At 50.0% G+C, this 27,996-nt stretch overlaps 1 protein-coding gene across 10 annotated transcripts; it reads right to left on the bottom strand.

Moving 5' to 3' along the window:
* Window positions 1-349: 349 nt before the first annotated feature.
* Window positions 350-27,013, bottom strand: SH3GLB2 (SH3 domain containing GRB2 like, endophilin B2). Of its 10 annotated transcripts, none has more exons than XM_087704891.1 (12): window positions 26,849-27,012; window positions 18,377-18,542; window positions 18,123-18,251; window positions 12,454-12,587; window positions 11,801-11,893; window positions 8,685-8,747; window positions 5,947-5,970; window positions 5,458-5,547; window positions 4,712-4,812; window positions 3,744-3,758; window positions 2,619-2,886; window positions 350-1,421 (listed from the first exon to the last, which is right to left on the bottom strand). In XM_087704891.1, the coding sequence occupies exons 1-12, from the start codon at window positions 26,909-26,911 to the stop codon at window positions 1,314-1,316; spliced, it is 1,254 nt and encodes a 417-aa protein (XP_087561017.1). In that variant the 5' UTR covers window positions 26,912-27,012; the 3' UTR covers window positions 350-1,313. The 10 variants fall into 10 exon arrangements, with proteins under 10 accessions (XP_087561017.1, XP_087561019.1, XP_087561021.1 ...); XM_087704893.1 differs by having other exon boundaries at window positions 18,401-18,542; window positions 26,849-27,009; XM_087704895.1 differs by lacking the exon at window positions 8,685-8,747 and having other exon boundaries at window positions 26,849-27,013.
* Between the last annotated feature and the right edge of the window lie 983 nt (window positions 27,014-27,996).

Consider the following 27,996-nt stretch of genomic DNA (forward strand, 5'->3'; position numbering starts at 1 on the left):
TGCAAGTCATTCAAACTGAATTGCATTTGCGGAAGGGATGAGCAACGTCCACATCGGCCTAAAAAGCGCCAAGAAGGAGAAAGCGCCGGTCAAGCGTTTGAGCCAGGCGGCCTCGGGCGGTGGCTGAACCTGCTCCATGCTCTCTTGCTTGGTTACACCGGCTCTACATAATGGCTTTTGAGTTCGGGAGAAGGGCCCCACGGATCGAGCTATGGGACGTGGAGAGATTTGACAAAGGTGAGCCCCTCAAATCTGCAGGCAGGTGTGTTTGGTGTGTGTGTGTGTGTGTTTGCAAGGGGAAACACAAAATCGTGGGGAAAATGGTGCAAGGTCAGATAACCAAAGTTGCAAATTCCATCTCTTTTTCTTCGCGAAATTCTTATGGATCTTCCTATCGAAAAGATTGGTTCAAAAAGATTGACCCAACCGGGATGGGTCCTCTCTGCCTGTGAGACAAAACTGACTGGCTCCGCGTTGGGGAATGGGCTTGGATGGATGGGCAAAGTGGGTGGGGGGGGGGCAAAGGGAAGGCTCACTGCGGTCAGAAAAAGCCCTTCTCTCCTACATCGCCCCCACCCACCCCCCACCTGGAATGTCTAAAATCAATTGAAGGCTCTGAAAAAGGCAGGAGGGGGGAAATAGGGTGGGAAAAAGGGGAAGGAAGGAGCGCGGGGAGAAAGGAAGGAAAGGGAGGAAGATGGAGAAGGAAGGAGGAGAAAGGATGGAGAGGGAGGGAGGGAGGAAAGATGGGAGGAAGGAAGGAAGGAAGGGAAAAATTAAGATGGAGAAGGAAGGAGGAGGAGAAAGGATGGGGAGGGAGGGAGGAAAGATGGGAGGAGAAGGAAGGAAAAATAAGATGGGAAGGAAGGATGGAAAGAGGGAGGAAAGGTGGGAGGAAGGAAGGAAGGGAAAAAATAAGACTGAGAAGGAAGGAGGAGAAAGGGAAGGAAGGAGAGAGGGAAGATGGGAGGAGAAGGAAGGAAAAATTAAGATGGGAAGGAAGGGTCTCTAAAGTGGCTAGTCCTCATGACCCACCATTATCCCCAATGGGCTGGCGGTGTCTTCCCAGCAGCTCTCAACGACTCTCAAAGCCAAGTGGGATAATTGGAGGGGAGTCAGCCTGAAACCCTGGAGAATGGAAACGATTCACCACCATCCCTTTGGGGCCTTAATCCACACACCCCAAAAAACCCCAAGTAATAACAATAATAATAATAATAAATAGTGGGAGCGAGGGATGAATCAGCCTTTCCAAAAAGAAGGAGAAGAAAAAGAAAGAGGGGATTTGCTTGCAGAGTCCTTGCCAGGCGCGCTTAACTCAGCAGTTCTAAGTAGGTGACTGGGACTTTGCCTTTCTTGTTCCCCCGCTCTCCAATCAGCCAGTCGGGGTCCATCCCTGGGAGACTGTACACAGTGATCATCTGAAAGAGAGGAGGTGGAAAGGGGGGGTGTGTGTGTCAGCCTAACCGGGGTTTTCCTTGGAGAAAACAAAACCCAGCTTGGATTTTGGGCCGGATTCAGAATGGAAATTATTATAGCCTGTTCACACCACATTTCGAGTAGAAAGCACAAGAGATAAAAGAGACAAGATACGAACTATCATGAACAAATGACAATTATTTATAATATTATATTCTAAATATTCTAAAAGAATGAGGGAAGCATCTGAAAGGGTTGAATGAAAGGGGGAGGCCCCTTTTCCTACCTCACCATAGAGGCTCCGTAGTCCTTGATGTGACTTTTCAAATAGCAATAGCACTTAGACTTATATGTCGCTTCATAGGGCTCTCAGCCCTCTCTAAGCGGTTTACAGAGTCAGCATATTGCCCCCAACAACAATCTGGGTCCTCATTTTACCCACCTCGGAAGGATGGAAGGCTGAGTCAACCCTGAGCCGGTGAGATTTGAACCGCCGAACTGCAGAACTGCAGTCAGCTGAAATGGCCTGCAGTGCTGCATTTAACCACTGTGCCACCTCGGCTCTTTATAAAGTTATAACAGCCCTGCGAAAAGTGACTTCACACACAACTTCGCAGGAGCATCGCAGCTTCCCCACAATTCAACTGATTACAATTTTGGACGCTTGGCAACTGGCGCTTGATTTACGACGGTTGTTGGGACTCGTTTGTCAACCTTCCCAGCCGGCTTCCAACAAGCAGTCCATGGGGGAAGCCAGATCCGCTGAACGACCTGGGATTCATTTAACAACTGCAATGATTTGCTTAAGAGCCACAGCAAAACAGGTTGCCAAACTGGGTGTGACTCTAACCACCGCATCGCTTAGCGACAGGTCTTTTGATCCCAATCGTGGTAATAAATCAAGGACTACCTACCTGTATGGGGGATTTCTTCCTGAACCCCTGCAATTTTGCCACCCAAAAAAACCTCCTTGGCGCTAACAGCTTCTGTACCAAACCATCAAACCAAATCTTTATGACCAGCATGGCACAAAACCATGAATCTTGGTCTGTCTCAATGGGAAGCATGGGGAAACGAAGGGCCGCAGGACCAGAGTGTTAAGTTAGCCACAACCAAGCCGGGTGCCGTGGATTTTGGTGGGGCTGCCCAGGCGCCACGCGTTTCGCCCAGCGCCTTGCCCGAGATAGTGGGGTGCCAACCTCATCCGAGAGTAGGGAGAGCTCGCTGCTGTCGGCTCCATCGTAGTCATACAACACCCGGGCTTTCCGAGTGCCGCTGCTGGGAGGGTTCACCTCGCCGGGGTTCAGAGCTTCAACCACCGGAGCCGAATTGGGCGCTCCGGCAATCGTGGGCACCACCGGGAGGGTGGGCACGGCGGGCCCCGTGGCAGCAACCATGGCCGTTGGGGAAGGCGCGCTGGGCGGGGGCGATGTGGACTCTGCGTTGCCCACAAAGGTCCCCGGCAACCTGGATTTAAGAGGAGAAAAGATGAGTGGAAGTGGCCCCTTCCACCGCGGTTCAACCTTCCATTAACCGGGTATTCTCACCCAGTAAAAAGTAGCGGAAAAAGATCTACACACCCTGTAAAATGAGTTTTAAAAATCCAAAACTCTTCTATCCATGCTTTTATGCCCGTACTAAAATAAGACAGTTCGTTATCTATTTATTTATGCAGTTTAGTTATATAGTTATTACGCAAGAACGAAATGGAATGGAATGGAATAGTTTATTTATATGCCGCCCTTTTCCCTGGGGGGACTCAGGGCGGCTTACAATTCGAAAGGAGGGGAAAACAAACAGATTAACACATAAGACAGTACATCATTAAAAGCACAACATTCATACAATTCGGGTGGGTTACGGTCTTTAACCCCAGGCCTGACGGGATAGCCAGATTCTGAGGGCTGTGCGGAAGGTCTGGAGGGTGGTGAGGGTACGAATCTCCATGGGGAGATCGTTCCATAGGGTCGAAGCTGCCACCGAGAAGGCTCTCCTCCGCGTGGTTGCCAGTCGACATTGACCGGCAGATGGAACTCGGAGGAGGCCTAATCTGTGGGATCTAATAGGTCGAGTGAAATACAACCCACGCAGCTCAAATCATAAAGCGAAAGACAGGAAATGATCACGATTCCTGCCCAATCTGAGAATAATTTAGAAAAACCCTAACGAAATTGGGCTCTTCACGTTAAAGAAAAAAAAACAGCTTTGGATATGATACAAACTGACTCGGAGGATTATAACCCTGAAACGGTTTCCATTACAAATTAAACCACTGGGGGAGTGGGGGGGGGGATCTGGTTTTTAATTTTATTTTTGTTACTTACATTTCTCCTCTGGAGCTGAAAGCCAGAGAGGGAACAGAACAAGAGACGACAAATGAAAAAAAAAATTCCCCTGAAATTCCAGAGCTTAAATAGGAACAGAACAGAGAACACAATAATAGGACCCGAATGGGCCTCCAGAGGTCTTACAGTCCAACCCCCTACTCAAACTACAGACCCTAGACCGTTCCAGACAGCTGTCCAATTGCTCTTCTTAAACCTCCCAGGGGTGTAGCACCCCAACTTCCTCCCATTCATTGTTCTCACTGTTTTAAACTGTCCATCAACCGCTCTGACTACCCTCCAAAACTTTTACGTCGCGTCCAATGTTTTAAGTGCTGAGATCATTAAAGTGGGCTGCATCTGGCCCTTCATGGGACACCCCCCTCCCATAAATATCCTCCCCTTAATACAGCATAAATAACCCCACCCTCTTCCCCCAAAAGTAAGACTTCCCCAGATAATAAGGGCAATTGGGCTTTGCGCTAAAATAAGCCCTCCCCTAAAATATTTAAACCCATACGCAGTCGGTCCCGGGGAGGGGGGAACATGTCCCACGCACTCCCACAAACCCTTTCTCTTAGTGGCGGCCGCAAAAAGAGCAGCAGGCCCAGCGACGCTAAAGCTGGCAAGACTGTGCCGGAAACAGAGAAACAGAAAGTTTGGCCCTCTCTGGATCAGCTGATCCATGGGCCGAAGTGGACGGGTCTCCTGCACCTCCAAAACAATAAGACAGTGTTTCTCAACCTTGGCAACTTGAAGATGTCTGGACTTCAACTCCCAGAATTCCCCAGCCAGCATTCGCTGGCTGGGGAATTCTGGGACTTGAAGTCCAGACATCTTCAAGTTGCCAAGGTTGAGAAACACTGCAATAAGACCTCCCCGGAAATAAGGCCAAGCGCTTGTTTAGGGGCGGGGGAGTGAAAAGAAAATAAGGCCCTGTCTTATTTTCGGGGAAACACAGCAGCTACCTGTTCAGCTGCTTCTGGAGATCCAACATGTATTGGTAGCATTGGGCGAAGTAGGTGGTCTGAGCTTCTGCAAACTCGTGAAGACATCGGAGGTGGTTGACCTGAAGGAGAGAAGGAGAATCTCTTGCTGAAAACTGAAGATTAACAGCTTGTTCCAAGCAACCAGTCCTCAAGTGTTTTTTTTGCAAGAGAGCCCTGATGGAAACGGAAGGGGTTTTTCCCACCCCTTCTCAATCGACCCCAAGGGAGGCTCCAGATGGGAACAGGGGAGCAGGCGGAGGGGCTGCCGAAGGACAGAGAAAGGGGGAGTGGTCCATCTTGTCTTGTTACCAACTTAGCGATTCATTTAACAACCGTGCCAAGAAAGGTCGCAAAGGGGAACAAAATTTCAGCCGACAATTTAGCAACAGAAATTTGCGGCTCAATGGTGGTCATAAGTTGAGGACTTCCTGTAACTTTTATCTGGCCAAGTGTGAAGCGGGAGGACCGAAGCTGGTAACGCTGTTCCCTTCCCACCAAAGGTGGCTCCTATTTTTCTACTTGCATTTTTATGTGCTTTTGAACTGCTAGGTTGGCAGAAGCTGGGACAAGTCACGGGAGCTCACTCCGTTACGTGGCACTGGGGATTCGAACCGCCGAACTGCTGAACCTTCCTGATCGACAAGCTCAGCGTCTTGGCCACAGAGCCACCCTTAGGGCAGCCTTACGGCGGGCATATAAATTTGACGGGTGAATTAGAAACTCACATGCGTGCTACTGATTCCTTCCAAGAGAAGCCGAGTTACTTCTGCCTGTCGGTCAAATTCGGTCTGGGCCTGCCGAAGCTCGTGCTCCGCCTGGAAAACACAACGGTGGAGCCCACTCACAATGACGGCAGCACAATCGCCGTGGTAAATATTCCAAATATTGTAAATATATCCATCCATCCTCCCACTGCCCCAAGGAAGCCTTCCGGCCTGTTTTTCTGCATTTCATTAACTGAACACCATTTATTGCCATGGATTTTCATTTTTGGCTACGGACTTTGGTGGCCTTGGAATTGCTCGTCTCGCAACCATTCGTTCAGCAGCCGTCCAAAGCGTGACTCCCGAGCAGCTCATGGTTGCAAGTCGAGGATTGCCTGTGTGTAAACCTGTTGCATGAACGCAACACCCCCCGGGGTTCCGGGAAAAGAAAAGATGGATGTTTTTGGATTTAAAATAAAACAAAATACCAGAATATTGGTATTTACTTACTTTTTCCACCTCGTCATTCCAAAGCTGTGGGGGAACCACAGGACAAAACGAAACAGCGAGTCAACGTCAGAAGACACCAAACTGCTCACATTCTAACACAAAGAAGACCCTCCTCGGGGGGGGGGGGGGGCGGCCAAAACAGGGGTGACTGTGGGAATGCAGCTGGGCCCCTCCCCCAGCCAGAAGCGGCAGACGGCGATAGCTCTCCAAATGGGGAGGGGATTCCATTCCCTCCCATCAACCCCCCCCGCCCCCCGTCCAGTCAGGTGTTAAGGCAGGCCAGGGGGTCTCCAAACGTGGCTGCTTTTAAGACTTGTGGACTTTTAACTCCCAGAATCCCCCAGCCAAGCCCACGCAGCAATTTTGGGTGTTGGAAATCCACAGGTCTTAAACTGACCGAGTTTGGAGACCCCCCCCCCCAGGGGGCCTGTCTTCATTCTTCACAATGGACCATCTAGAGGCCCCCGTCTGCTTGCTTTGGTGGGATCTGGCACACAAAGCCCCCCGCCCCCCACTCAAAAAAAATGCAACACGCCATGCGATGCGTGACCAGGCATAAGCAAAGCAGCATTTCCAAAGGGAGGGAAGAGGGTGCCTTTCTTTGCCACAGCAAAAACCTTCCCCCTAAGTGGGCCACGTCCCGAGGGCAGATTTTGGATGGAGGGTATAAACCTCCAAACATCACAACTTTTAACACTTGTGGACGTCAACGGCTATCATGTCGCCCCTAGTCCTTCTCTTTGCTAGATACCATAGGTAATGGTTCCCCTCGCACATCTGTGCTAGTCGTTCCCGACTCTAGGGGGCTCATCTCTGTTTCAAAGCCGAAGAGCCAGCGCTGTCCGAAGACGTCTCCGTGGTCATGTGGCCGGCATGACTCAATGCCAAAGGCGCACGGAACGCTGTTCCCTTCCCAACAAATGTGGCCCCTATTTTTCTACTTGCATTTTTAAAGTGCTTTCGAACTGCTCGGTTGGCAGAAGCTGGGACGAGTCACGGGAGCTCCCTCCGTTACGCGGCACTAGGGATTCGAACTGCCGACCTCTCTGATCGACAAGTTCAATGTCTTAGGCACTGAGCCACTGCGTCCTAGCTTCCTCAATTGTTCATGCTACGATTTAACCTCCAGAGACCCCCAATCACCTTAGCTGCTCTTCTCTGCGCTCTTTCTAAGGTCTCACCGTCTCTTTCTATTGTGGTGTCCAGGACTGGACACTCTCTTTGAAGTGTGGTGAGGACAGTATAAAGTAATATATCTTGACTCCTTCCTTCCATTCAGGCAGGATTGCATTAGCTTTTCTGGCAGCTGCATCCCACTGCTGGCTCATAGCTAAAATTGTTTCGTCTGGGTGGCCAAACAAGAGGCATTTGCAACCCCCCCCCCCCCCCCCGATCTCTTCTCTGGGTCAGAATCCTCCTCCTCTCTCCAGACCTTCGCCCACCTCCAACATTTTCCCTACTCCCTTTTTGGGGGCCAAAGGAGCAATACGTTGCTCCTTCCCCAAAGTTGCCAATTGGGCACAGGAACAGCACATTGGAAAAGAAAGGCCCCCGTGGGGTGGTGATGACGCCTGATTTAGGGGAGCAGCCAGCATGCAACGCTGCAGGAAAAGCGATTCCTCTGCACAGCCAGGATGCCAGGGACCCAGTGCATCGTCCCCCAATCGCCCTGAATCTGGATTGAATCTGGATTCCTTCCCAACGGCAGCGTCAGCGAGGCGGGAAACAGAGATGGGGTAGGTGGGTTTCGAGGTTCCGACATTTTAACGTGAGGCAGAAGCGCAGCCGCAAACCCAGATGGACCAGGTGAATGTCTGAATGGGCGGGCAATGCCAGCACCCCTGAATTGCTTTGGGGAGGAACCGCGCTATGGGGGTTCGGGTGAAAGGTGGTTCCCTTCCCATCAAAGGTGGTTCCTATTTACCTACTTGCATTTTTTAACGTGCTTTCGAACGTGCTAGGTTGGTAGAAGCCGGGACAAGTCACGGGAGCTCCCTCCGTTACGCGGCGCTTAGGGATTCAAACTGTCGAACAGCCGGCTTTTCTGATCGACAAGCTCAGCGTTCTTAGCCACTGAGGCACCGAGTCCCTAACAGCCCACCTAGAGTCTCCCTTGAAACCCCCCGGAATGTTCTGCAACGCCGAAACGCAGGATGGAGAATTCCGGAAGGCGTATTCGCCCGCCTGGAGAATCTCCCTTCAACTCCCAGAATCCTCTACGGTGCCTTAAAGGCAGAGCGGGGAATTCTGGGAGTTGGAACTGGGCGATTACGGTGCTGAAAAGGCATAAATAAATCAAGTGAACGAATGAGCAAACAGCGCGTGAATCTGCACTCGGCCTCTTGCTCCTCCTCCTCCGCGCCCGTCTACCAGCTTGGCACCTCTGCCAGGGTTTGGTTGGGGAAGAGGACGTTGGAAGGATCCTGTCTTGTTTGCAGTGCCCCTTGGCTGGGGGAGACACTCAGAAGGGGCATGACTTGACTTGATTTGTTTTCCGTACGTTGCTCCTTTGGCTGCTTTGGAGGATAGGTTGACCCCCTCTTCTTTGGGGCAGCCCCCCTCCCCGCCCAAATATTGGAAGACTGCTATTGTTTCTTTCGGGGATCGCCCGTCTCACGTTAAAATGCTGGGCGCAGCCAGTGCTGGGTCTGGTCTGCGCGAGGAAGGGGGGGGGTCTGGGGAGAGAAGGGATGACTGAGGATAGATGGGGGCGGGGCAAGAACCGGGACTGGTCTTACCGCGGCTGCACTGGCGGAGAGAATGTAATTACGCGGTCTAGTTTCTTGAAAGTCAGGCACCGCCTACGGAGGGGGAATACAAGTTCACGCACAGATCATCGGTTGGGAAAAGCGGGGGGCGGGGCGGGCGTGGGAACTGGCGAGGAAGAGCCATCCTCTGGGTCCCCTAGGCCCAAAGGAGGGCCTCCCCAAACCCGAGAGTCCCCCCCCCCCAATTCTCTTCCGCATATTCCCCTTGGCATCTTACATGGACTTCGACTCCCAGAATTCTCCAGCCAGCCTGCTTTAAGGCGGATGGACCTCAACTCCCAGAATTCCCCAACAAACATGCTGGCTAGGGAATTCTGGGAGTTGAAGTCCCCCCACCCCCTTCTCCCCGATCTTAAAGGGGCTGAGATTGAGATGCCCTTTTGTTCCGAGCAACGGAACAATAATACTTGATTAAACTCGGATTGCGGGCCGACTCTCAGCAACTCCCTTTGGAGGGAAATGAAACTACGCCTCCCGCAGGCTGGGAAAGGCAGGGAGCAGCTGGGCCGCATACATTTACACCGCCCAGGAGCCCCCGCCTTCCCCCTCTTCTCGCTTCTCAGGCTTGCTCGCTCACGCAGACATACAGCATTCCGAAAAACGTGAGGACTAGAAACTTGGGGTTAAAAAAAATTATAATAACGCCAAATTCCACACCAGCCATGCAAGGTTTCATGCATTCGAAATCCACCCAGGCCAGCCTTATGGAGGAGGAGGAGGAGGAGGGACGTGGAGAAAATGTTCGGCGGGTGAGGGCTGGAGCCCGATGGGGCAGGAGGGAAATAAATCCATTAAAATAAAATAAAAAACTTGCGTGCTTAAAAACCAACCAAAATGGGTGTTGTAAAAAGGACGCTCGCTTCTTGCTTAGATGGAATTAAATTAGCTAATGGAGTCTAAAATTTTCTAATAAGATTTCTGTAACGGTCCTGGCTTTTATATCCTGATTTGATTGATTGATTGGATTTCCATGCAGCCCGTCTCATGGATACAGCGACTCTGGACAGTGGAATTCACTTAGGACGGCCGCTAAAGGGATGGTTTTAAACTGAGGACCGTCTATACTGCTGGTTCCTTAACCTGCCAGTGGATCCTCTAAAACAGTGTTTCTCAACCTTGTCAACTTGAAGATGTCCGGACTTCAACTCCCAGAATTCCCCAGCCAGCGAATGCTGGCTGGGGAATTCTGGGAGTTGAAATCCAGACATCTTCAAGTTGACAAGTTTGAGAAACACTGCTCTAAAAACCTGCTTTCTGGCTACTGCTAAGTGTAGGGTCCCCTCCTGGCCTGAAATTCCAGGTTACGAGATCTGGGGAATTAATCCCACAGGGGTTTCCCCAAAAATCCCAGCTCTGGTTTTCAGGCAGAGACTAAGACACAGAGCTGGGGGGTCCGGGTGGAATTAAGGACTAAGGAGAGAGAGGTGAAGGTATCATAGCCCCAGGCAAGAAAACTGGGAGACGGGGAGTTCTAGTCCTAGGCACGAAAGCCGGCTGGGTGACTCTGGGCCACTCCCTCCTTCTCTCTCTCTCTCTTTCTCAGCTCAACCCACCTCACAGGGCTGTTGTGGAGAAAATAGAAGGAAGGAAGGAGTATTATTGTGTGTGTTCAGTGCTTTGAATGACCCTATAAAGTAATAAAGGCAGGATATAAAACAAAACGAATACAATAAATCCAGCTAGATGTCCATGGTACCCCTCTGGAAGGGCTAAGCCACCATTTTTTGCTCATGCCCCCCCCCCTTCTCCCTCTCTGCTTGCGTCCCCATGCACGCCATTCTCACACCCCCTCCCCTCCCAAACGGGGCTGTGTGTAACCTGGTTTCCTTAAAATAATAATAATAATAATAATTCCAACAGCCTCTTTTTATGGAGGGCAGCGCTCAAAGGGAAGAGACCTGCCCAGAAAACAGATCCAGCAATCGAGATGCCGTCTTCCTCCTTTTCGGCCATGTCTTTGCATCTCTTAAGGACTAGAAACTTAACTTGGGGAAAAAAAAACTTTTAGCATTTTGTCTGGCACGGTCCACACACAGCCCTGTTTCCCCGCAATTCTGCCTCTGAAACCCTGCTCCGTATTTGAGGAAGGGGCTCGTTGCCCCCATTGCGGGGAAGACCCCCCGCTTCCCCAAATCCCCACCCCCCCATTCTCTCCATGCACCCAAGAAGTCTTCTCAAAAAAGAATGATGATAATGATGACGAGGACGATAATATTAATAATAATAATAATAATAATATCACAGCACTACTATCACAAGTAATACTCACAGTTCCCTCACACTGAGCCAAATTACAGACAAAAATAATAATAAAAAAAAAGAAGAGAGGACAAAAACGAAAGCAGAGATTAGTGGCGCAAAGAGGACAGGAAGCACAAAACATTCAGAATAAATAGCAGAAAAGGCGTTTAGGAAACGAAACAAGGCAGGAAGGAACCAAAAAACTCCGGCATCGAACGAGGTTAGTTAAGACGCTTCCGGCTGGATAGGCCAGGATCATTCCTAATCGGATGCTGGTTAAGGTCCCGAGGAGGTTTAAGCGTTCCATGAGGACTAGGATGTTAAGTTTCTGGGAAAGAAAGCTGAACCGAGGAATTGGGTGGAAACTCTCCCAAAAAAAGTTGGGCCAGTAAAACTGGCTGGTTTTTTTGGCCAGCATTTGCAATTCCTGTTCTGATTCTCGACTTACGACCGCCGTTAGCCCTTACGCAACTCACGAGGGGTTTGTGGGGGGTTATGAAATGAATGTTTAATGCTTCAGTGGAATCCATGGGCGGTTCTTGCAAAGGGAAAATGCAGAGATTTGGGGCCATTTCTCTCTCCCTGTTGCAGCAGGCAGACCCCCTGCTCCGTTTGGGGGGACGGGTGGGTGGGGGGGGTGCGAGGGCAGAAGAGGTCACAAACATATCAAGCCTTTCCCTTCCTCATCAAAGACGCACAACGCAACCCCTCTGGCGGGTGGGAAAGAAGAAAAGAGACGGGAATTGGGCGTGCCACGGTGCTGATGGATATACACGCACGGGGTGGGGGGGGGTCTGGGGGCAAGCAGGACGGTGGGGAGGGGGCCAGAGAGGAGAAAAAATTACCGCGGCTTTTGCTTCCGCGGCCTTCGCTTTCTTCAGCCGAGCTTTGCAAGCGTCCAGGTCCAGCCGACGGTTTTGCAGGATTCGTCTCTCTTTCTGGAAAACAAAGTCCCGGGTTGGGATAGATGACCTCAAGGGCCCCCTTCCACCTCTGCTGTTCTGTATTCTGATTCCCCCAAACTGGCGCTTTTGCATTTTTTTGGGAATAGGGTATAGTCCTCGACTCAGATTAGCTTAGAGAGGTCGGTAATAAATAAATCTAATAAATGAATGAATATATAAATTTAATAAATGAATAAAGAAATGAATATATAAATTTAATAAATGAATAAAGAAATGAATATATAAATTTAATAAATGAATAAAGAAATGAATATATAAATTTAATAAATGAATAAAGAAATGAATGAATAAAGAAATGAATAAATAAATGCAATAAATAAATGCAATAAATAAATGAATAAATACATTTACAAATTAAATGCAAATGACAGTATCAGCTATAAAAATTTGGCACACAGCCCCACAACAAAAACACCTATGAAAACTGGTATTGGAAGTTAATTCTAGCAAAACCACACATTGAAGGAGTCCCTTCAATCCAAACGGGCCCCTCTTCCCTCACCCGCCCTGCCCCCCTCCCCCTTTTTACGCACCGAAATAGTTCTCCAGTCTCCTTCCAGGAAGTTGCGCAGAGGAGTCAGGAAATTGATGGAAGCGCCATGAATGAAGTCCCGCTCGGCTCCTCCCAGACGCCGTTCGGTTTCGCCAACTTTGATGAGAGTTTTGCCTACCGAGAGAACGCAGAGTTGGCATTTCCTGGTGGTCTCCCATCCAAGCTGGGCTGAATTTCAATCCGGGAAGTCTCTTTGAACCCTCCTGTGATATGCAAGTCTTCCAAATAGAGGGATGACTGAACTCAAAAGTGACCCCTGAGGCCACCGATTCGAATCCTTTGCTCGAGGCAGGAACCCCACAGAAAAGCAGCCTCAGGGTGGACGTGTCCCTCAAAGAAAAGCAGTTTCCTTGCTTGTCAAATTCCCCTGGCTGATAGGACAATCCTTTCTAACACTACATCAAATTCCGCCTCTCTTGGCAGGGAGTCAAAAGCTGCCTGCAATCCGAGACATAAAATTCCCCTTGAGGGATCCTGTTCTGGGCCTCCAGTGGAGCTGGCAGCAGATTCGGAGAGTGGGGAGGTTGGGGAGGAAGCTGGGCCAGTCCTGGAGTCTGGGGAAGGCTCTGGTGAGGAGGGCTCTGTGTCGGAGACAGAGATGGGGACAGGGCCATCTGACAGTTATCAGCTGCCTTCGGAGTCAGACATCAGTGAGGCAGAAGAACAGCTGGAGCCTGTTCCCAGTGTGCGCATGCCAGACGAAGGGAAGAGCGAAAGAACAAAGGTCGACTTGGGAGGAAGGCCACAGGTGGACGATGAATGGCCCCTCCCAGAGGACATAAAAGAGGAGCGAAAGGGGAGTGGAGTTTGCAGGAGACAATCAGTTCGCTTAATTAGTTTGCAGGAAATAATCAGTTCCCTCTGCGCATGTGCGAGGATTAAGATGGCTGCAAGGCTCCGTCCGCTCTAAAAACTACCCGACGAAATGCAGAAAAAACCGCGAGTAATAACCTTAAAACATAATATAAGAGGCTCGTTCGGGAAGCCCAAGACCCAGGGAGCCCAAAAAGATCAGTTAGCGGTAGGGGCTACCTCTCTGGGGATAGCCCCGAACCGCAAGGGCTCCAGCGTCTTCAGCGGTTACCATGCTGGTCGGGCCACTCAGCAGCGAGGAGGGGAATTTCGGCTTGGAAATGACGGCGGCGTTCTTTGGTGGCTCCGTCGCCTGTTTCATCTTTTAACTGTGCCTGCTTGTGACGGGAGCGCCCCACGACTGTGCGACCACCCCCAGGACCATCTCCGGGCCGTTAGGACGCTGCAGCTGCGGACTGTGGGGGCTTGGGCGGCTTTAGCGATCTCCGTGCTGCTTCATTTACATCAGATGTTTGGTGGCGAGGAGAGGAATATCAGCTCGGCGGCAGTGGTGTCGTGTTTTGCCGGCCCCTTTGCCTCCCCCACCTCTACCCCCCGTTTGCCTGCAGTGGGATTGCGGAACTGGGGAGACCACCCCTGGATTTTGCAGATCTGGATGATCCCATCGGCCTCAGAGACTCCGGTGCTTCTCGGGCTGCCTTGGCTAATTAACACTGAGGGAGCAAGCTCCATCTTGAGAACAGCGACGGTGTCTCTTGGCAATTACAACGCCTGTTCCATCTCTCTATCCCATTTATTTTCAATGGTGTGCCTCTGGGAACCTCTTGGAGTGGCTTTACCTCCAGAAGGAAGACTCTGGATTTGTACTGCGGGTGGACAGATGATGATTGCACTGCGTGCTTGCTTTGAACCCCCACAGGACCTTCTGACTAACAAAGTTATAGAAAAAGAGAGGGGCTATAAGACACTCCCCCACATATTCTATCTGAACTATAACTGGCCCCCAGCCACTTCAACTCTGAATATTGAGAGCCAATTTTTACCACCTGAACTCGCACCTTAAATTAATCAATTGCGCAATTTTTAATTTCTTTCTTTTCTTTCATCTTTTTCTTCTCTCTTTGCATGGGTTATGTATGAGGTATGCATGAGATGAATGAATGTCCCACTTTTTTATGATCATATTGTTGTAAAATTTTGTGTTTTTTTAACTTTTACGTGGGGACTGTTTGGGGGGGTGTATGAGTATGCGTGATTCGGAGGACCTGCCGGGAGTTGCGGGGGCCATGGGGGTGGCTGAGGGGACCAGAGACACGGGAGAGGGTCGGGGTATTACGGTCGTAACAGGGAGGGGCAGATACGGCGGGGACTTTAGGGCAGGCCATTACCGGGGAAGGAGGGTTCGCTACATTACAGAGATCCCTCCTTCCGGCCCTAGGAGTCCCACTCCGAGACCAGATGGCGTAAGTAGTCAGGACTCTGGTCTCAGGCTGTTGTCGCTAAATGCCAGGTCTGTTGTTCATAAAGCTCCTCTCGTCCGGGACTTAATTTTAGACGAGAGGGCAGACCTGGCATGTATTACTGAAACCTGGCTGGGCCCAGAGGGAGGAGTCCCCCTTGTAGAGCTGTGCCCAGAAGGATTTCAGGTGCTACACCAACCGAGAGCCCAGGGAAGGGGTGGGGGTGTGGCCGCTGTTATCCGGGAGTCGTTAGCTCCTTGTAGGGTCCCTGCTCCGGAGATTGTCGGGTGTGAGTCTTTGCTGTTAAAGTTGGACCTCAAGGGTCAAGTGGGTCTGCTGTTAACGTACCTGCCTCCCAACAGCGTTGCAGCAGCCCTCCCCTCGCTCCTCGAGTCGGTAGCCGAACTGGCAATTGAGTTCCCTAGGTTGATGGTCCTGGGGGACTTTAATTTGCCGTCGCTCGGTGAAAACTCTGATGGGGCGCAGGAGTTCATGGCTTCCATGACAGCCATGGGCTTGACCCAAGTAATTCGAGGCCCAACCCATTCGGCGGGACACATGCTTGACCTCGTATTTCTCTCGGAGCAGTGGATTTGTGATCTTGGTCTGAGGGGGAACGACATCATACCCCTGTCGTGGTCAGACCACTGCCTACTGAGGCTCGACTTCCGGAGACCAAACCCCCACTGTAGGGAGGAGGAACCGACCAGGTGGTTCCGCCCCAGGCGTCTTATGGAACCGTCAAGGTTCCAGACAGAGCTTGGGGTTATTCCTGACACTTTCGCCCACAGTCCAGTAGAGACTCTGGTTGCTGCGTGGCACTCGGCAGCATCGGAGGCCCTCGACCGGATTGCGCCACTGCGGCCCCTCCGAGGCGGCGGATCCCGGAGACCTCCTTGGTTCACCGAGGAACTCCGGGAGATGAAGCGCCGGAGGAGATGCCTAGAGCACCGTTGGAGGTCCGATAAGTCCGAATCGAACCGAGCAATGGTAACCACCTGCACCAAGGAATACACCAGGGCTCTTAGGGCAGCAAAAAGATCCCACATAGCCACCTTGGTTGCGTCCGCTGAGTCCCGTCCAGCCGCCCTGTTCAGGATAACCCGCTCCCTATTGAATAAAAGGGAAGCGGGGGAACCCTTGCAGGGCAGAGCTGAAGATTATGCCCAATTCTTAGCGGACAAAATTGCTCGGTTTCGGTCGGACTTGGACTCCACCCCCGCAGTTCCAGCCGAGGCACAGGAGGATCAAGTAGAACAGCTCTGGGTTGAGTTTCAGGACGTTACCCCCGGGGATGTGGACAAGGCCATGAGGGCTGTAAGTACCTCCACCTGTGTACTGGATCCGTGTCCCTCATGGCTGGTTACTAACTGCAGTGAGGTGACACGAGGCTGGATCCAGGCGGTTGTTACCGCCTCGCTTCGGGAGGGGAACTTCCCCGCCGCACTGAAAGCGGCGGTGGTGAGACCCCTCCTGAAGAAACCATCTCTGGATCCAGCTGTTCTTAATAACTATCGTCCAGTCTCCAACCTTCCCTTCCTGGGGAAGGTTGTTGAGAAGGTGGTGGCCTTCCAGCTCCAACGGTCCTTGGAGGAAGCAAACTATCTAGACCCCTTCCAGTCAGGCTTCAGACCTGGTTACAGCACAGAAACCGCTTTGGTCGCATTGATCGATGATCTCTGGAGAGCCAGAGATGGAGGACACTCCTCCATCCTGGTCCTCCTTGACCTCTCAGCGGCTTTCGATACCATCGACCATGGTATCCTTCTGCGACGACTGCGGGAGGTGGGAGTGGGAGGCACCGTGTTACGGTGGTTCTCCTCCTACCTCTCGGACAGGTCGCAGTCGGTGTTAGTGGGGGGGCAGAGATCGTCCCCTAGGCCCCTAACTTATGGGGTGCCTCAGGGCTCGGTCTTATCCCCCCTACTATTCAACATCTACATGAAACCGCTGGGAGAGATCATCCGCAGGCACGGGATCAGATACCATCAATATGCGGACGATACTCAACTGTATCTGTCCGCCCCGTGCCAACTCAATGAAGCGGCAGACGTGATGAACCGAGGCCTTGAAGCCGTTATGGACTGGATGAGGGTTAACAAGCTTGTGCTCAACCCAGAAAAGACCGAGTGGCTGTTGTGTTTTCCTCCCAAAGATTCGACCAATATTCCATCACTCAGGCTGGGGGGTCAAATTCTATACCCCTCAGAGAAGGTTCGCAACTTGGGGGTCCTCCTGGATCCACAGCTATCGTTTGACCACCACTTAATGGCTGTGACCAGGGGGGCATTCGCCCAGGTTCGCCTGGTGCGCCAGTTGCGACCCTACCTGAATCGGGAGGCTCTCACAACAGTCACCCGGGCCCTTGTGACCTCTAGGCTGGAATACTGCAATGTGCTCTACATGGGGCTGCCCTTGAAGAGCATCCGGCGACTTCAGCTAGTACAGAACGCGGCCGCGCGAGTGATTGTGGGTGCACCCCGGTTCACCCGCATAACACCTATCCTCCGCGAGCTGCGCTGGCTACCTGTCGATCTCCGGATGCGCTTCAAGGTGCTATTAGTCACCCATAAAGCCCTACATGGTAGTGGATCTGGATACTTGAGAGACCGCCTTCTGCCAATTACCTCCCTGCGACCAATAAGATCACATAGATTAGGCCTCCTCCGTATTCCATCGGCCAGCCAGTGTCGGCTGGCAACTACAAGGAGGAGGGCCTTCTCAGTAGTAGCCCCGACCCTTTGGAACGAGCTCCCCGTGGAGATTCGTACCCTCTCCACCGTCCAGGCCTTCCGCACAGCCCTTAAGAACTGGCTCGCCCGTCAGGCCTGGGGATAAAGATAGTTACCCCTCCCGAATGATGAATGTATGTTGTTTACTATTTTATTATATGTTTCTCTCTTAATGTCTGTATTCCCCTTCCCCGATTTTATGTGAGCCACCCTGAGTCCCCTCAGGGAAAAGGGCGGCCTACAAATATTAATAAAATCAAATCAAAAAATCAAATCAAATTAGTTTGTGGCTCTCCGAGGCTCCTTGCCAAGTTCTGCAGATCTCGGCCTGGCAGCTCTCCAAGCCAGAGAAGGTCTGTGACCGTAAATCCTCCCTTGAAAGACTTTGTGGGAGGGGAATGAGCAGAATTCACAGGCAATGAATAAAAGGGTTTTTTTGTAGGGACAAGGGATTGGCTTCAGGCTCTCGGGAAACCTGGGTCAGAACACATCCATCCTCACTCAGACAATACCAAGCCAAACCCCTCCGACAGACGGCTGAATACATGAGAAGAGCAGAAGTGGGACGGATCACTCCGTGCTTTGCACCTGTCAAAACTCCCCTTCCGGGGGGACAAACAAAGCCTCCGCCGGTCATGACTCACCGTACGGAGAGGTGGTCCCGAAATCGCTGGCCGCTTCCATCATGTACTGAGCCAGAAGCTCCACATTGGTGACCCTAGACGGGACCTTCCGGTCCAGCTTCTCATAGAGGAACTCTTCCACTCGGGCACCTGCGACCAAATGGACGGACACGGCTGTGTTACACGCAGGACGGGGACAACAAGAGGGTCTTCCTTAGAAAAGGAGGGGAGGGGGGGAGAATGACAACTTATGACCGGTCCTAATTTATTGCCACCTGCGGGTGCTAAGAAACGCTCACTGGGATTCGGCTGAAGCAGGACCTCCGTCTGCCGTAAAATCTTCTCCGTCCAATTTTTGGTGGTCTCTGCTCGGGCCAGGAGGTTCTCAAAATGCGCGTCTAATTCTGTCTTCTCGGCCTGACCAAGTTTCTCCTCCGTGAACTGCAGGAAGAGAAGGAAAAAAAACAGCACGAAATAAGATTTTCATCCCTTAAACTGCACTTGCATATCGTTTGGTTACAGGTGTTTTAACATTTATCATTCTTATACATTTATTATTTCATTTAATAGGTTGTAATATACAGTTTGGGTTGCTTTGTTTACCATCCCTTCCTCCTGTTATAACACCACCTTATTTTCCCTTTCTTTTCTCCCTCCCTCCCTTCTCTATTTTCTTCCTTCCTCCTCTCTTTTCCCTTCCTTCTTCCCGTACCTTTCTCCTACTCCTGCTCTTCCTCTTCCCCTTCCTACCCTCCTCCTTTCCATCCTCCTCTCCTTACCTCTTTCTTTTCACCCTCTCTCCCTTCTCTTTCTTCCTTCCTCCTCTCCTTCCCCTTCCTTCTTCCCTTACCTCTCCTTTACTCCTGCTCTTCCTCTTTCCCTTCCTACCCTCTCTCCTTCCTCTTCTCTCCTTTTCTTTCCCTTTCCTTTCTCCTTCCCTCCCTTCTCTACTTCCTTCCTTCCTCCTCTCCTTCCCCTTCCTTCTTCCTGTACCTTTCTCCTACTCCTGCTCTTCCTCTTCCCCTTCCTACCCCCTCTCCTCCTCTTTCTCTCCCTTCCATCCTCCTCTCCTTATCTCTTTCTTTCCACCCTCTCTCCCTTCTCTACTTTCTTCCTTCCTCCTCTCCTTCCCCTTCCTACTTCCCTTACCTCTCCTTTACTCCTGCTCTTCCTCTTTCCCTTCCTACCCTCTCTCCTTCCTCTTCTCTCCCTTCCATCCTCCTTTCCTTTCCCTTCTCCCTCCCTCCCTTCTCTACTTTCTTCCTTCCTCCTCTCCTTCCCCTTCCTTCTTCCCTTACCTCTCCTTTCTCCTGCTCTTCCTCTTTCCCTTCCTACCCTCTCTCCTTCCTCTTCTCTCCCTTCCATCCTTCTTTCCCTTTCCTTTCTCCCTCCCTCCCTCCCTTCTCTACTTTCCTCCTTCCTCCTCTCCTTCCCCTTCTTCCCGTACCTTTCTCCTACTCCTGCTCTTCCTATTCCCCTTTCTACCCTCTCTCCTCCTCTTTCCCTCCTTTCCATCCTCCTCTCCTTATCTCTTTCTTTCCACCCTCTCTCCCTTCTCTCTTCCTTCCTCCTCTTTCCCTTCCTTCTTCCCTTACCTCTCCTTTACTCCCGCTCTTCCTCTTTCCCTTCCTACCCTTTCTCCTTCCTTTTCTCTCCGGAAAAAAGGGACTCTTGAGCGTTTGTCACAGTTACGGCCGTTGCAGCATCCCCCTCCCCCCCCATAGTCACCTCATCCAAATTCGCCCGCTTGGCCACTGACTCATATCTGTGACGGTCGCAGTGCCACCCGGGGCCACGTGATCCCCTTTTGCGACCGTCTGACAAGCAAAACTCACTTAACGACCGTGTGACTCATTTAACAAACGCACTGATTCGTTTAACTGCGGTAAGAAAGATTGTAAAATGGAGCGAATCTCAGTTGTCTTGATTAGCAACGGAAATGTTCAGCTTAGTTGTGGTCATAAGCCAAGGATCTTGCCCCAATGCCTAGTTTTACACATTCATTTTGTTGAAACGAAACCTCCCCATTTGGTTCACCGGGGGAAATATTGGGAATTTTCTATTGAGGCCTAAGAAACTTAAGAAATATCCTGCTTTTAGCACGCACACAATAAAATATTGCATGTTACCTGTCCTTTGGCTCTGTAACAGGGAGAGATGTCACTTATAGAGATGGGCAGAATGTAGAAATCCAATAGATAAACGGATAAATGAAGAAAATCAATAAAGAAAAAAAAAAAAGCATTTGTTTGGAGAGCGAAGTTGTTATGGCAGTGTTTCTCAACCTTGGCAACTTGAAGATGTCCGGATTTCAACTCCCAGAATTCCCCAGCCAGCGAATGCTGGCTGGGGAATTCTGGGAGTTGAAGTCCGGACATCTTCAAGTTGCCAAGGTTGAGAAACACTTGTGTTATGGGATTCAGAGGCATTGAGAGGGGGAATCTGCAGATATTTTAAGGTCTGCAAACTCTAACCTTGATTTAAATCTGGGCATTACAAACCTTTTCCCAGCTGAGAGAGAGGGAGAGGAAAAACTGGCCCAAATCCCAATCAATGCCAGTTTAATATTTTATGGCAAAAACAGTTGCTTGGAAGAAAATTTCTCCAAAGGAGCCGAGAGGCTTGTAACTGCAGAACTAAAGCGGATCACTCCACAGCAGGAGGGGAAGGATAATGAGCTCCTCACGAATCCAAGGTCTCGATGAAAAAAAATATATATATTTTTTCAATTAGCTGCTAATGAAAGAAAAGATAACCTTGGAAACTCAGGATAATAAAATCCCTTTCTGGATGTTTTTTTTGTTTCCTGCGCCAGCTGCTTATATTCCCTCTACTTTGGATAATATTAATGCTAAGAAGAAGAAAAGGAACAAAACAAAATACAGAAAAATAGAAGTAGAATGAGCAAAGGTGGGATTAATCCACAGGTATACAGTCCTCGATTTATGACCACAACGAAACCCAAAATTTAGGTTAAGCGAGAAAGTTGTTAAGTCAGTTTTGCAACTTTTTTTAAAATTAATTTTTTTTAATTTTTAATTTAAAACAAATACAACATCCTTCTTTACATGCTACAGAAAGTGTATCAGTTGGTTAGAAATAGACTTTTGCGCATCTCTTCCACAGTCAACAAACATAATTCATGTTAACTCGAGCGTTTTAACTCATTCATACATGTCACCATCATCATATACCCATTTTCATTTGACTATAATTGTTATTAAAAAAATAATAATGAAAATAATAATTTTTGTTACTTAAACAACACATGCCCACACCAGTGGGAAAAGGAAAAAAAAAACGAAGACAAAAAGAACAACTTTTTTTGATCTGCGGGTCGAGGTTAAGGGGTCTCCGACAGTTTATTATTAACAATAATAAGACCACCCCAAAAATAAGGCCAAGGGCTTATTTTGGGAGCCAAAAGAAAATAAGACCCTGAAACTGATGGTATTGCCTAGCTGGGTGATGAAACATCTGCAAAACAACCCCCTCAGACAGCACCAAGGACCCTCAACATTTCAACTCTGAGCTATTGGCATGTTGGACTACTGCAACGTGCTCTACATGGGGCAGCCCTTGAAGAGTATTCGGCGACTTCAGCTGGTCCAGAATGCAGCCGCGCGAGCGATCGTGGGTGCGCCTCGGTTCACCCACGTTACACCTATCCTCGCGAGCTGCACTGGCTGCCTATTGGTCTCCGGATACGCTTCAAGGCGCTAGTCGTCACTTATAAAGCCCTTCATGGTATTGGACCTGGGTACTTGAGAGACCGCCTGCTGCCAATTACCTCCACCAGACCGATTAGATCCCACAGACTGGGCCTCCTCCGAATTCCATCCGCCGGCCAGTGTCGACTGGCGACTACCCGGAGGAGGGCCTTCTCTGTGGCTGCTCCGGCCCTCTGGAACGAGCTCCCCGTGGAGATTCGAACCCTCGCCACCCTCCAGGCCTTCCGCAAAGCCCTTAAAACCTGGCTGTTCCGACAGGCCTGGGGCTAAAGAACCGTTGCCCCTATCTCGAATGGTATGATTGTTGTGCTTTTTAACTATGTATAGTTTTGTGTTCTTGTTAAACTGTCTGTATCCCCCCTTCCCTTTTTGAGTTGTGAGCCGCCCTGAGTTCCCTTAGGGAAAAGGGCGGCATACAAATAAAATAAAACTCAAACTCAAACTTTTGGGGGGTGGGGGTGGGAAATGACACAACCAAAAACTGCTTCACACCTGAGATCTTTCCCCCCACTCCTCTAAAAACCAGCTGGACTCTGGGTGGGCTGCTTCCCACATCCAAAATGTTGCCCTTAAAAAGGGGAAAGCCAGCGCTAAGCACCGTCAAGATGAGGATGCATTGATGGCTATTGTTGTTGTTTTCCTGGAAATGGTACGCAAAAACAACGGGAAGCTTTCCTGGGGACGACAGCATCAGCCAGACACACACACACACCCGCCCCCGTGCGCGCGAGAGCGAGCAGAGTGATGACTCAGCAGGCAGGCAGCCTTTCAGCTTGCAAAGAAACCTGGCTGATGAATGACCAGCCGGTCCGGTTTCCGAAGCTGAACTTCAGCCGTCAGGAGCTCAGTCAAGTGGAAACAGGCAACTGCGGTATTGTCTTTCCCATCGCCCTGCGTCCCAAGCCCCCAAGGTTAAGGATTCTGCAGAAGAATTTCTCCCATGCGAAGAAGGACTCGGTGGCTCAGCGGCTAAGACGTCGATCAGAAACGTCGGCGGTTCGAATCCCACGTGCTGTGTAACAGAGTGAGCTCCCGTGACTGGTCTCAGCTTCTGCCAACCTAGCAGTTCAAAAGCATGTAAAAATGCAAGTAGAAAAACGGGAACCACCTTTGGTGGGAAGGGAACAGCGTTCCGTGCGCCTTCGGCATTGAGTCATGACCACGGAGACGTCTTCGGACAGCGCTGGCTCTTCGGCTTTGAAACAGAGATGAGCACCATCGCCCCCTAGAGTCGGGAACGACTGGCACAGATGTGCGCGGGAATCCTTTACCTTTAAGAAGGCATGGCACCGAAATTGATTCCCGGGGCTAAGCAAGGATGGAGGGGTGGGATGGAGGGGGCCTCACAAAAAATTTACGGCCTTTTTTCTCAGAGGAACTGAACCCCTGCAGCCGTTAAGCGGATTGTGTTGTTGTTAAGCAAATCCAACTTCCTCCATTGACTTTGCTGGTCAAGAAGCTGGATGGGAAGCTCGCAAACGGGGGAATCGGGTAGCTGCTGCAACAGGCACAAATCCCTGCCAGTTTCCAAGCACCCGGATTTTGATCGCCTGACCCTGGAGAGGCTGCAATGGTCCCAAGTATGAAAAACGGTCATTTTTCTCAGTGCCGTTGTAACTTCGAACAGTCACTGCAGCGGCTATAAAACCCAGAACAACGTCTCTCCCGAAGGGCCGAGGTTTCATTTCATTGCAGCCACGGCTCAGCACCGAATTGCACTGGCTGGAAAGCAAAGAGGGGGAGTAGCATTTTCTGCCTTACTCCAACCCCCCCCCCCGCCTTTCTCCCACCCTCTTTCCAAAGACCTCCCCCCCTTTTTTTAAAACTCAAAAGGAAAAAGGACAGAATGACTCTGTAAAAAAAGGGAGAAGTCCCTTTTTTAAAAAGTATATATGCATGTGCACATCAAGATAACACATATTACAAGTCATGGATATCAAAGAATTTATATAAAATTGTAAATACGCATTGCAATTGGTGCATAAATGGTAACTAATGCTACAAACATATTGCATATATACGTGTATGTATGTATGTATATTATTAGTCACATTGCATATTTTATTTGTATCCCTCTTTATTCTTTATAAATAACTCAAGGAAGCAAACATACCTAATACTCTTTCATTCGATTTTCCCCACAACAACAATCCTGTGAGGTGGGCTAGGCTGAGAGTGACAGTCCCAGACTCAGTCACTCAGTCTGTCTGTCTGTCCATCCGTCTATCTATCTATCTCTCCATCATCTGTCTATCTTTCTTTCTTTCTTTCTTTCTTTCTTCCCCCCTCTTCTCTAATATATATGTGTGTGTATGTAAGTGTGTATGTCTATGTGTGTATATATATATTATATGCACACATATAGTAACCTATATAAAATTGTAAATACACTTTGCAATAAATATACGCATTAAATAGCCATACAACATTGCCTATCTATCTATCATCTATCTATCTATCTATCTATCTATCTATCTATCTATCTATCTATCTATCTATCTATCATCTATCTATCCATCCATCCATCCATCCATCCATCCATCTATCCATCCATCCATCCATCCATCCATCCATCCATCCATCCATCCATCTAGACAGACAGACAGACATAGACATAGACATATAGATATATAGATATAGATATAAATAACAGTGTGAATACATTTTAAATAAAATATACAATTACATTGCATATATATTGCAGTATAATAAAAATACATAGCCCGACAAATTGTGTCCCCCTTCCCCGGTTCGAGTTGTGAGCCGCCCTGAGTCCCCTTCGGGGAAAAGGGCGGCATATAAATATAATAAACTGAACTGAATTGAACTGAACTGAAATATACATCATAATAAGCAAAAATCCTGCAATTTCATCAACAGTTACCAACCCTCAAGCGCCCTCAGTTGTGACATCTTGAAAAGCAGAAGTGAAGCGATCCGCAATAAATAATTTGGACGCCTAAAGCTGAGAACCATCTGTCTGCAGGCACCTTTGGCGTACATTCCCCCCCCTTCCCCCCCCAGATGCCACAGGGAGAAGCGGAGCCTGTGGTGGTTTACTGGCTGAGCAAGTCCAGAAGGGAAGGAGAAACCGGTTTTGGTTTTCCGAGAGTCAACAGGTGGAGGGAGGGCTGGCTGGGCTCCTCCCTTGTACCTGGAGTTTATTCCAAGCTATTCAGCGGACATCAAGTCACCCCTTCCTCATTTAGCAAGTCAGGAAAGAGGCTGAACTGGGACAAAGAATTCCTACCCAATATATATATATCATCTTTTTTCCTCTTCTCTTCCAAAACACCAGCCGTGTTTCATTCTATTTCTCTATATTTTATTCCTTCTGCAATGGAGACCAATCTTTGGAAAATCAAGCAACAATCAGAAGTAACAGATCCTTTGAAGGACCTGATGCAGCCTAGAGGGACCTTTGAGGAACAGACCTCTCTTCCATGACCTACCCAAAAAAACCCAGGTTGAGATATTCCAGGACATTTTTGCTGCCTCCCCCCCCCCTCCGCACAAGTTTGAACGGCAAGGTCAGCTGGACAAGTTCCCCTCTGTTTGAGGTGCCTTTTCAGAGCAAGATTTCGTTTCCTCCTAGGGCTGCAGCCTTTGGGGAAGCGGCCTTTGCAAACACACCAGCCGAAAACCCCCCAAATTCAGACGGTGAAACGGATGCGGAGTCCAAGCAAGGATGCAAAGTCACCACCTGGGAGCCTTTAGGGCAAGTGTTTCTCAACCTCGGCGACTTTTAAGTCCTGTGGACTTCAACTCCCAGAATCCCCCAGCCAGCGAGAGCTGGCTGGGGGATTCTGGGAGTTGAAGTCCACAGGACTTAAAAGTCGCCGAGGTTGAGAAACACTGCTTTGGGGAGTTGCAAAAGGCAACGGAGGAGGAGGAGGAGGAGGAGGAGGAGGAAGAGGAGGAGGAGGAGGGCCGGATGGTGGCTGAACCCTCGGTGGGCGAAAGCAGCCAGCTGCGTGGGGTCAGCGCGCACCCCAGGCAGGAACGAACAAACCAAAACAAAACCGCAGAGCATCTCTCTGTGCATTCATTCAGACAAGCTGAGGTGCCCAGGAGGGACACCCCTTCCTCGCCCCCCCCCTCCAAATCCTGGTTTTAGCCTTCCCTGTTTGGGAGCCTCTTTGACCTGTAGAAATGGGAAGCTGGCCCTTTAAATCCAGACAAGGCCTCGTTCACACAACCCCTTGAAGCACAGCAACCTCTCCAGCCAACCAGCTGCTGCAACCCCACCCATCCACCCATCCATCCTCCCTGGCCTAGCCTGGCTGTGTTGCAGTTAAGTCAGATCCCGGGTTGAGAGGAGAATGATAAACATCATAAAACAATGATAAAATGACCTATTTCTTTGGGTGCCTCGCCTTCCCTTCCCTTCCCACCCTTCTCAGGGGACAACAGCTTGCCCTCTTCCTCCAATCAATTGATATTGATTGTTTCCTGATTGCTTATTTGTACCCTGTGACATATCACTGAGTGTTGACCAATGTATCTTGTCTTTTGATGTCCACTGAGAGCATCGGCACCAAAGACAAATTCCTTGTGTGTCCAATCACACTTGGTCAATAAAAGAATTTTTTCTATTCTATTCTATTCTATTCTATTCTATTCTCTGTTCTCTTCTCTTCTCTCCTCTTTTCTCTTCTATATCCTATCCTATTCTTATTCTATTCTCTTCTCTATTCTCTTCTCTCTTCTCTTCTATATCCTATCCTATTCTTATTCTATTCTATATTCTCTTCTCTTCTATTTTGTTCTATGTTTTCTTCCCTTCTCTATTCTATTCCTCCTCCTCCTCCTCTTGCATCTTGACGCTCCTTGCAGACGCGCGTTAGAGTCACAAGTGCCACCATCAACCAAGCCCGAGCTACTCACGGAGGCCGCCCTCCCTCTTCCAGCTACACGCAACGGCCCGATTCAGAGGACCAGGCGGGGAAAGAAGTGGTTCCCCGGGTTTGGAAAGCGACCCCCCCCCACCACCACCACCAGGCGACCCCAATCTACCTGCACCGCCCGGGTGAAGAAGACCCCCGCATCCGAGGCCAGTTTCTTCATGTTGAAATCCATGCGAAGAGTGAGTGGCGAGGGCGACGGCTGGCTGGCTCTCCCCGCAGCAGAGCGAGCCGGCTGGGCTGGGCTGGCGCTGCGGAGGAGGAGGAGGCGGAGGCGGAGAGCAACGCCAGCGAACGGCCGCCAGGCTCGAGCGCCGCGAACGCCCCTCCCCGCCCAGCCAAGCAGACCCTTAAAGGCGCCCGGAGCTGTCCAAGCCGCGCGTAAAAGCGCGCAGCCTTTTTTTTACGCACCGTTTGCAACCGCAGGCTCTCCCCGGGGCACCCGCGGGGGAAGCCCTCGGAGTAGCAGAGAGGATGTAAAATAAGCAGAGTTTGGGAGGGATCCCGGAGGTCATCTAGTCCAACCCCCTGCTCGAATAGGAGACCCTAGACCAGGGGTTTCCAACCTTTTTTTTTTTTTTTGGCCGTGCCCCACCTAAGCATCTTTTAAATCCTGATACCCTCCCTGTGATAATATAATTCTTACTTTACTCAAAAAGTGAACTCTACTCACGCGGAGGCAGCCTAAAAGACCATTAACGTGGTTTAAACAAGGTTCAAATTTCCGTTGGGAACCATTGTCCAGCCTGTTTTCCAAGGTCTCCAGTGATGAGCATCCACATCTTCTGGAGGCAAGAAGTTCCACTGGTTAATTGCTGTCACTGTCAGAATAACAGAATAGACCAGTGTTTCTCAACCTTGGCCACTTGAAGATGTCCGGACTTCAACTCCCAGAATTCCCCAGCCAGCATTCGCTGGCTGGGGAATTCTGGGAGTTGAAGTCCGGACATCTTCAAGTTGACAAGGTTGAGAAACACTGGAATAGAATAACAGAGCTGGAAGGGACCTTGGAGGTCTTCTAGTCCAACTCCCTGCTTGAACAGGCGGCCCTGGCCTATATCGTTTAAAAACTTCCAGTGTTGTAGCATTCACAACCTCTGGAGGCAAGTTGTTCCACTGATTCATTGTTCTGACTGTCAGGAAATTTCTCCTCAGTTCTAAGTTGCTTCTCTCCTGGATTAGTTTCCACCCATTGCTCCTTGTCCTGCTTTCTGGTGCTTTGAAGAATAGCCCCCTCTTCTTTGGGGCAGCCCCTCAAAT

Source organism: Thamnophis sirtalis, unplaced genomic scaffold, assembly GCF_051295495.1.
Source record: "Thamnophis sirtalis isolate CommonGarterSnake01/CBP01778 unplaced genomic scaffold, rThaSir2_p1.2 scaffold_2, whole genome shotgun sequence".
In the NCBI taxonomy this organism is placed as follows: domain Eukaryota; kingdom Metazoa; phylum Chordata; class Lepidosauria; order Squamata; family Natricidae; genus Thamnophis; species Thamnophis sirtalis.

Bases quoted from the DNA above. Each gene is read 5' to 3' on its own strand.
- SH3GLB2 (XM_087704891.1), bottom strand. From the start codon at position 26,911: ATGGATTTCAACATGAAGAAACTGGCCTCGGATGCGGGGGTCTTCTTC. The intron at 12,588-18,122 runs GTGAGTCATGAC...TTCTCTCGGTAG, and splicing joins CGGGACCACCTCTCCGTACG to GCAAAACTCTCATCAAAGTT. The intron at 5,548-5,946 runs GTAAGTAAATAC...TGTGTTTTCCAG, and splicing joins GGAATGACGAGGTGGAAAAA to GCGGAGCACGAGCTTCGGCA.